The following is a 9,284-nucleotide window of genomic DNA, read 5'->3' as shown; positions in this document are numbered from 1 at the left end:
CCACCCTACAGAGACCCAGCGAGGCAGCACTTTATTCTCTCCATTTCAGCAACGAAGAAACCAAGGCTCGGAGTGCCTGAGTAACTTGCCCGCGGGCCCCCTGCTCCCCAGTGGGGGCTCCCCCAAAAGCCTGACGCTGTGCCGCCCACCCGGGACCAGCCTACCCAGCCCCACAGGGTTGCGGCAGGGAAGCTGGGCGAAGGTGGGTCGGCCTCCTGAGAAGGCCCCCAGCCCGTCCCAGCCCGCCTGGGGTGGCAGGGAAGGAGCAAAGGCCAGCAGGGTTCATGCTTCCCCGGTCACCAGGAAAAGGAGGCCTGGCCTGGGACAGTCTGAGCCCAGCTCCCACAGCGAGAGCTCTGGTGGGCCCCGCTCTGGCTCCCCGTGGGGACACAAGCCTGCCTCTCTTTGCAGGCATCCAGGTCCAGCAGCCATCCCAGACCCCGTCCCCCAAACCCGGCTGTGGTCAACGCCCCCCCCAAGGGCTTATCTGACACCCTTAGGCTGACACCCTTATCTGACACCCTCAGGCTGACACCCTCACAGCCTCTGGTGCCCTGGGACCAAGGAGCCACAAATCTTTCCAAAAAATGCAGACTCCAGGGCAGGGCAGAGCCAGGGCCCTGGGAGGAATTCCCCGCACAGCTGCAGGTTGCACAACGGGCTAGGTCTCTACCTGCCTCTGCAGTGTTGCAAGGACCCACCGCCCTTCAGGCTGGAGAACAGAGCGAGGGCAGAGCCCGGTACTTCCCCCACCCTCAGGGGGGCAGGGTCCGGGCCTCCCAGACCTCGCAGCACTCAGCCCTGGCCACAGAGGACCCTTTGCAAACCTCTCTGCAGGTAGCCGCCACCCCCTCCCTCCTCTCGGGCTCTGCTGGCCCCCGAACTCTGGGCCTGTGCCTCTCCCTTCCCACCCCACCCGAGAGGTGAAGCCCAAACACGCGAAGATTAACCAAAACTGACAAGCAGTGATTCGCAAGGCTGGCTGAGCCATGAGCACCGTTCACCTTCCCAGCCTCCCGAGGGCAGATCAGGAAACCGAGACTGGGGCGGGGTGGGGGGAGGTGCCCGACATCTTCCTGACCCCGGATGAGGGTCCGGCTGGTCTTCACCATCTGCCTTTCAGTTGCTAGGGCTCCCTGTCCCCACAAGTCAGACTGGCCGCCTGGCCCAGCTGGGGAGCTCAGATGCCCAGCCCTCCAGGCACTGCTCACACTGACCCTGGGGACCCACAGCACAGAGCCTGGGACCTGGGCCTGCACTTCCCCAGGCGAGGATGGACTCCGGGGCTGAAAGAGGCAGAGGGGCACCAGGCACAGGGGAGGGCCCCTGCCTGCAGGGAGGGGGTGGCCCGGCCCCAGCCCCAGCCCCAGCCTGAACCCCAAAGGCCAACCTGGGCAGGAGAAAGGATGCACGGCCCTCCCGCAATCACGGCTCCCGGGCACTCCTGGAACAGACACCCTGCTCACGCAGCTTCCTGAGAGCAGGGGAGACAGTCTCTGGGGGGTCCCTCTGGCCCGAACACCCCACAACACTGAGGCAGGCTCCCCAGTTACCAGTGCAGACTTCCTAGTGGCCTCAGTCCCTACATATGCCCAAGCCCATCGCCGGCCCTGGAAGGTCCACGGGCACTGGCAGGGAAGTCAGCGTGCAAAGGTCTGCGGGACGGGAGCCACAGTCACGGGGCCAGGTCTGACCCAGACCTGAGACCTCTAGCATCAACAGAGCTCCTGAAGATTTAAATCTCCGGGGAAGACACACACACACACACACACACACACACGCGCGCGCGCGCGCACACACACACACACACACGGAGTTACAGGAAGGATACGGGGGAGCACCTGGCCCGGATGATGGCTGCACGTCAGTGTCACCCAGGGGCTGCTGAAAAGCCCCAGTGCCCAGGCCCGGCCCCCAAGGCTGCTGATCTAATTGGTCCAGGGCGTGGCCTGGACACCGGCAGTCCTGAAGGCTCCCCTGCTTTCAAAGGAGGGCCAGGCAGGGAGGGTTAGGGTTAGGGTTAGGGTGAGGGTTAGGGCAGCCAGGGTGAGAAGCTCCGACCGGGTCCATTTCACAAATCCCTCAGGCCTTCTCACGCCAGCCTGTTCAAGGAGGGAGGATGCAGGGTAAGTAACCCGCGGCGGCATCGGCGAAAAATTCTGGAGGAGTTACGATGACCACGGACCCGGCCTCGTCATTCAGCTCCTGGTGACAGAGCTCAATCCCATTAGCTGCGGACGCCGGCAGGCCCAGGATGGCAACGGCGCGGCACGCAGCTCTCCTGCCCCTGGTCTCCCTGCTCGCCGTCACCGCACCTCTCCGAGGCCCCAGAACTTCTCCCGCCGAGCCCCTGGCGGCCACGATCCGTCAGTCAGAGAGGCCTGCGGGCTGGGGCCTGCGGGCTGGGGCACACCTGAGTCCCTGCTCCAGGGGCCTGGTGACCTCTGCTTCCCGAGACAGCACCTCTTGCTCACCCAACCCCGTTCCCTGCAGCACCTGCGGAACACTGCCCCGAACTGCAGACACAGCTTTCTCAGAGCACCCCCAGCGCGGCTGGGAGATGTGTTTGGAGCTGTCCATGGGTCTTTCCAACACCTTCAGGGAGACGTCAGGCATGCCGGGTCACAGATGGCTCGGCTCGCCAAACCGGTACACCTAGCCCTGGAAACAAACCACCTTCTAAAGGGACCGGGAGGCTTCAGGGAGAAATGGCCCCTTCCCTTCCCGAGGCCTGGTATCACTGCCCCGAGGGCACCTCAGCCCTCCTGCCCTGGGAAGGGGCTGGCGGGAGGGCAGACGACCCGCTGGTCTGGAGTAGGAGGGCTGTATCCAGGCCGCCACCTTCAGGAGGACCGGAAGGCCCAGCTGGACACACTGGGGACACACAGGTTCCAAGAAGCTGACAGGGCATCACTTAGTAGAGTCTGAATTCTTCTGAACACAAGGGAAGGTTTGCTGAAAGGGGGGAACGTCCAGGGCGGCCACGTGAAGGGAAACCAGCATAACGCCCCTGCATGTACACACACACACACACACACACACACACGGCAGCACGCACACATGCACACACATGCAGCCCAGGCCGCCGGATCGCCCTCCACTTCCGTCTGCCGGGCCCAGGCCTCCCACACCCAGGGCTGTCAGAAATCCCACCTTCTGCGGACCTCCGTGAGCGCGATCCCAGCAGCCTTTAAACCCGTCGAAGAAAATAAACACGCCCCCTCCCCCGCAGAGCCGGCTCAGGCCCGCGTCTGCCCTCGTCTCCTCGGGCCCAGAATCCTGGCTGTGGGCCCACCCCTCCCCGCCACCCCGGCAGCCCCAGCCCCTCCTGCCAGTGCCAAGGGGGGGATCCGTACCCCAACTCGGCAGACGCGGGAGGGCCCCGGCCAGTCCACTCACCCTCCCAGCCCACGCGCCCGGGGCCCAGCCCGACGGCAGGGGGAGAACCCAGGGCGCAAACTGCCCTCTGCCTCCCCGGGTGCAACCAGTGCCCATGCTAGGAAGTGGGGGCCCCGTCCCTCAGGAGACGAGGAAGACGGGGAGACCATGCTGAGACCCGCTGCCCCGGGCCAGGGAAGGGGGACAGATGGGGCAGACGTGCCCAAGGCGCTCCAGCCCACGCAGCTGCCCCGACCCCCGGGACGCGCCACCGGAGCAGGCGCCTCGCTCCCCCAGAGGACTGCGCCCCTCTCTGCGCCCCATACGACGCGCAGGGGATGCTAAGGACCGACGTGGAGCCACTCCCCGTGCTGGCCCCGCACTCGGCCCCTCGGTCAACCCCATGACACCCGCACCCCAACTCTGTTTCGCAGGGGAAACTGCCGCCGAGTCAGGAGGGAGCTGCAGGACGTGGCTGGGGCACGCGGCCCCCAGAGCCCGCCGGCGGCCGGCGATCAGTGCCGGCCCCACCAAAGGAAAACAAGGGAGGCCCAGCAGAGGGTGGCTGGAGGCTGGGTGGTCCAGACACTTAGCCTCGCACGCACGGCCTGCTCTGGGCAGAGGCGAGGTGGGGAGGGGCAGGGCGGTGCGCTGCCAAGCCCTGGGCCGCCCGTCTGTGGGCCCGGAGCGGGACCCCTGCGCCCTCCCTGGTGCCCGAGACGTGCCCGCGGGCCCCGACGCACCCCTGAGGGCCCTGGCGAGCGGCCACCAGGCCTGGCTGGATCCCCGAGCCCAGCCCCGCCGGGGTGTTCAACCCGCCCGTCAGGAGTGGCAGGGTCCATCCACGTCCAGGCTGCCCCACGGCCCGGGAGGCCTGGGGGCAGCTCACCTGCCCCCTGCCTCGCCACGTACCCGTCACACACCTGGGCAGGCCCAAAGCCCACTGCAGCCCTGGGACCAGGCCCTCGATCCGTCGGCCCTCAAGCCCGGAACACTGTCCCCTGGCTGCACCCAAGCCCCTCACACATCACTCCTGGGACCCTCCTGCGGGGCCGTCAGGGCTCCAACTCCCCACAAATCAGGCCTCCTGACCAACAGGAAGCCAGACCTCAGCCCCCCAGGCTCTCCCCGTCCTGACACACGTGCACACGTGCACACTCACACGTGGGCACACAGAGACCAGAGCCTACCCCCCCAACCCCGCCACATACAGACCAGAACGACCCCACCGACACACGCCAGCCACACACATCCTGCCCCCAAGAGGCCGGGGCCACAGCCTCTGCACGGCCTCCACAGACCTCCCCGAGGCCCCCGCACACCCACTCTCACAAACCCCGCTGGGCGCCGTTCACCTCTGCTTTTGATGCTTAAGAATTCACTCACTGCTCCAGACTGGCTAGTACACCTCGGCTTTAATTAAAGAGGACCGCAGAACGGCATTTTAAACTGCAGTGTCGTTTTCTAATCGACGAAGCTCCATCATCAAGAGAAATACTCAAACGGGCCTGAAACGGAGCCGGCGCCCCTCCTCCACCCTCTCGGAGCAGGCGACGCAGGTTCAGCTTCAATTTTTAATCCGCTGATGAAATATTCACAGGCCAGGGAGGGGATCACGTTTCGCAAGGTGTAGGATCCCCGCCCTCTCCAGGGGCTCCCCGAGGTGAGAGGACACCGAGTTTGGGGTGATGGGGTCAAGGCGGGGTCTGGACACCTGCCCGCCCCGCAGCCAGCACCCTCTCACCGCCTGGGCCACAGGCTCCTCCCTCCCCTGCGCCCTGCCCTGGGTGCATCACAAACGCCACTGCTGGGCGGGTGGGGGGAGGGCGGCCTCCGGGGGGTGACTCCTTGGAGGGGGACACAGGGGCCCAAGGTCACCAGCAATGTGCCCCCAGGCCTCCTGGTCCCAGCCCTGCCATGTCTGGACCTCCAGTGCCAGTCCGACCTGCTCCAGGAGAACCAGCTCTGTCCCCACACTGTCGTTTCCTAAGCAAAACATCAGAGGCCCAGCCCCTAACGCCAGCATTTCCTCGCGATCAGGCATTTATACCTCAAGGCTGCAAACACTTCTCGTGATGGTTAAGTCGGCTGCCCCCCGTTTTACAGGCAGGAATACTAAAGCGGAGCGGAGAGGCCCCGGCCGCCCTCCCAGGGCGTCTGCCCGCCCTCACCGAGGAGCACGGGAACGGCCAGGTGAGAAAGGCGTGTGACACTCGGCCTCTGGCGGTGGCAGCGCAGCCCCTGCCCCCTCCCAGAGCCCCCGCGCACGGTACAGATGAGAACACGGAGCCGGCGAGAGGGGTCCCAGGACTCTCAGCTCCCTGGAATGCGTCCCCACGTGCAGCGGGGTGGGCGAGGACCCCGGCCCACCTCCTTCCCGCCTCTGCCTCCGGACAGAGGATGAAAACATTCCAGATGAGCAGCCCCCTAGGTGGGAGGGGTGGTGAATGAGGTCGCCACGCCCGGCCGGGCACCGAGAGCAAGGTCCTTCCATTTCCTGCGCAGGCCGCACGGCGAGCACGGCCAGAGGACACAGCCGTGGGCCTGGCATCATCCATCCTGGGCAGGTGGCCGGGTGCCTGCTGTGCCCTCCGCAGGGGAAGACCCTGGACGGAAACTACGGGCCTCTGAGGAACAGGACCCCTCCACAGGCAGCCCCGGGGAACCCCCAGCCGCTGACCCACCACCCGTGGGCCTCTGCACCACCAGCTGCGAGACCAGGATGGGCAGCCTCCTCTACACATGCGGGAACTGAGGCTCAGAGGAGCTGGGGGTCTCTAACGCCAGTGGTGTGTTTGGCCCTCCACCCTGCAGTGCCAGCCCCCCCAGGGCTCCAGAAGGCCCATCCCCTCCCTCCTCCCCCGCCCTCCCCCACCCCTGCAGCACTGGGCAGCTTCCACGCATCCTGCCGTGCGAGCCTGACACTGACCAGCTGCCCAGCCGGCCTGGACAGGTCGTTTAATCAAAGCCTGCGATCAGCACAGCCTCTCCGGAGATCACGGGGCAGATGCGCCCGCCCAGCCATCTGGTGCAGCCACTCTTCCTGACCCTGGACCCGCACGTACCCTGGACAGAGGCGTGAGTCCAGGGCCCGGGGAAGGGGGCCCAGCAGTGCAGGAGGGGGACAGTGTTACGGGCAGAACGCTGGTGTGTGCTGTCAGCCAGCCGCCAGCTGTGTCCCTGCCCGACCCCCTGAGCCAGCTGCACTGCCCGCCTCTGAGCAGCCGTCCTGGGTGGGCACGGCCCAGGAGCTCGGCCCTGGGGGAGCACGTGCAGAGCTGTGATCGTCCGGTTTACAGCCTAGATAAGCGAATGTGGCCAAATTCTCAGACACGGAGAAACAGACAGCCTCAGGGGGAACCGAAGACCCCAAACAGCCCAGCACGGGGCCTCCGATGTCGCCAGCCCAGCCCGCCCGCGCTCACCTAGAATCTGGTCCCCATCCCCTAATGCTCCCTGCACGTAATGAGCCCCAGGGACCGAGGCGCCGCGGGCCCCAGCCGGGCCCCAGCCCACCCCCGGTGGCCACCACCCCCAGCTGCAGCAGCCCGACACCGAGAGACACGGCCCGCTCGGTCCCACAGACCCTGAGACATCAAACCTCATGTGGGCATCGGAGCCACCCGAGGCCCCCGGGTCAGGTCCCAGCCCACCAGCACACAGCCCACCAGAGGGGGGCTGCTTTTCCCTCACCCCCTCCCGGGCCAGGCTCCTCAACCGCGAGACGCCAGCCCCCAACTTCAGAGCCCCCCCGGGCAGACAGGCCAGTCCCTGTCTGCTCTCTCCGGCCCCATCAGGGATGCCCCCCACTCCCCAAGCCCACCAAGCCCACCGAGCCCTCCACCCGGGCCGGGTCACTCCCTGCCCAGCGCTGCCCAAGCAGGCGTCCGGGCACGGCATCACGGGTGGGGGCAGGCGGCAGCCCCAGGGCCAGCCAGCCCCCTCTCCCGGGAGAGCCTCCACGCAGGCCCTCCTGGGCCGGGGCAGCGCTCAGGGGACCCCCATCCCCACCACGAGCCCCGGGGCAGTGCAGGCCCCTGCCTGGCGGCGGCGCGACACCAAACATCACCCACCGCCTCGGCACACGCGCTCCCTTCGCCGCCTGCGACAGAACTGGGTCTCCGACACGCCTGTCCCCTCCCCGGAGCCTCTCTGCCCGCTGGCGCCACACCGCAGCTCCCACTGATGCTGGGCGGAGCCGGTGTCCGGGGAGCAGCCCTACTGAGGTCCGGGAGCAGGTGCTCCTGGCGGCTGGGGGGCCAGCGTTTCGGCACCACGCTCAGAATTCTACTCTCACTCGGGGGCTGTGAGCCCCCCACCCAGGTCCCAGCTGCCCCCCGCCCCAGCATCCAGCATCCCTGGGAGGCGTCCTGGTGGGACTGGACGCCTGACAGCGGATGGACCCCAGGGCAGGGAGAGGGGCTGGATGTGCAGGGGCGGCCCATCTCAGGAAGACAGGTGAGCACCGGGGGAAGGGCTGTCCCACAGACAAGAAGGGATCAACAGTCCCCGACATCAGCACGTGGCTCCCCAGCCACGACCCACCCTGACCTGCAGCAGGGCCCTCCACGACGGCCCGGAGCTCAGAGCGCACCCACCCCTCCACGGATGCTGCGCTCCCCGCACCAGCAGAGGCCGCTCTGACTGCTCTACCGCCTGTTCCCACCCTCGAGCCCCCGCTCATGCCGACCAAATGCTGCACCAAGAACATTCCACGCTCTGACCACAGGCCCCCGATTCCCAAGTCTCTCTCCCAAGACCGGGCGTCAGCGTCCCCGACTCTTCCAATCTCCACGCGGCCCTGTGTGGCCTCACTGACCACCCAGGACTCCGGCCTCCTCCGCCGCCAAGCCCCCCACAAACAGCACCACCTCTCACCAAACCTCACGGGCACCCCAATTCCCAGAGCCCCCAGCCCTGGCCTGTTGGGTGTGGCTTTAACCGCAGCCCAGACCCACCCACTCCCCCATCCCCACAGCCGCCACCTCCTCAGGGACTCAGGACCCCACCCCTGGCCCCGGGCCCGGTCTCACCAGCGGCCAGGGCTTCCCTCTGCCGTGGGACAGGCCCAGAGCCCCGCTGGAGCCCACGTGGCTCTGCCTCTCCCGGCACTACCCCTGTCCCACCTCACCGCCATCCAACACCAGCCTCTGGGCTGACCTGCCCAGGCCAGGCTCACTCCCACCTCAGGGCCTTTCCACATGCTGCCCCCGCGGCTAGGAAAGCTCTCCCTTCCCGTCTCTGCCTGGCTGCCCCTTCTCGTCCTACAGCCTCACCTCAAGCGTCGTCCCACATACCCAGGACTCAGCCGTCATCACCACAGGCCCCGTGCTCCTCTGGACGTGGGGATGTGGAGGTCAGAGGGGAGCCCGGCTCTGAGCAACTCGGCCACGGAAGGCTCCTCCAGGGCCCCCCTGCTCAGCGGACGGCCCGACACTGCGACGGCCACCCCCCGCCCCCCAGCTCCCCTCCATCCGAGTGGAGGGCACGCCGTCTGCCCCTGGGACGATGGAGGCACCAGGCTCTGCGTGGGGGCGCAGACAAATGCAGGCTGACCACCCCGAGCCCACAGTTAATCTCGGTCAACCCCATGGCAGGGGGCAGGGCGTCCTCACCCAGTGATTTACATTTTCATTAAATCACACAGAAAAACTAGACACGTTATTACTTCCCTCAGCCTTTAACTCTTTCTCTGCCCTGCGCTGCATGCAGCCACTCCTCGGGTCTGTCCCAGGGTGACACCAGGCTCCCACCCCACCTCCACCTGCCTGTCGCCTCCCCAGTGCCGGCCCCTGACCCTCCCCACGGCCAGCCAGGGCTCCTCTTCACAGGGCAGGACCCTCCCCCAGCACAGGGCCCTCCCCCCCCAGGACAGGACCCTCCCCCCAGGACAGGACCCTCCCCCC

At 67.0% G+C, this 9,284-nt stretch overlaps 1 protein-coding gene across 1 annotated transcript; it reads left to right on the top strand.

The window, feature by feature from the left end:
- Positions 1–3,060: 3,060 nt before the first annotated feature.
- Positions 3,061–7,564, top strand: LOC102974316 (basic salivary proline-rich protein 1-like). Its single transcript, XM_024126097.1, has 4 exons — positions 3,061–3,503; positions 3,813–3,939; positions 5,485–5,571; positions 6,917–7,564. Exons 1-4 carry the CDS (start codon positions 3,061–3,063, stop codon positions 7,562–7,564), a joined length of 1,305 nt encoding a protein of 434 aa, XP_023981865.1.
- Positions 7,565–9,284: the final 1,720 nt, after the last annotated feature.

This window comes from Physeter macrocephalus, unplaced genomic scaffold, assembly GCF_002837175.3.
Source record: "Physeter macrocephalus isolate SW-GA unplaced genomic scaffold, ASM283717v5 random_529, whole genome shotgun sequence".
NCBI lineage: Eukaryota > Metazoa > Chordata > Mammalia > Artiodactyla > Physeteridae > Physeter > Physeter macrocephalus.
This window is presented reverse-complemented; position numbering and strand designations above follow the sequence as displayed.

Excerpts from the sequence above, each read along its gene's own strand:
- LOC102974316 (XM_024126097.1), top strand. The coding sequence starts at position 3,061 with ATGCACACACATGCAGCCCAGGCCGCCGGATCGCCCTCCACTTCCGTC. Across the intron at positions 3,940-5,484 it reads CAAGGGAGGCCCAGCAGAGG|GCAGGAATACTAAAGCGGAG; the intron begins GTGGCTGGAGGC and ends CCCGTTTTACAG. Across the intron at positions 5,572-6,916 it reads AGGAGCACGGGAACGGCCAG|CTGCAGCAGCCCGACACCGA; the intron begins GTGAGAAAGGCG and ends CACCACCCCCAG.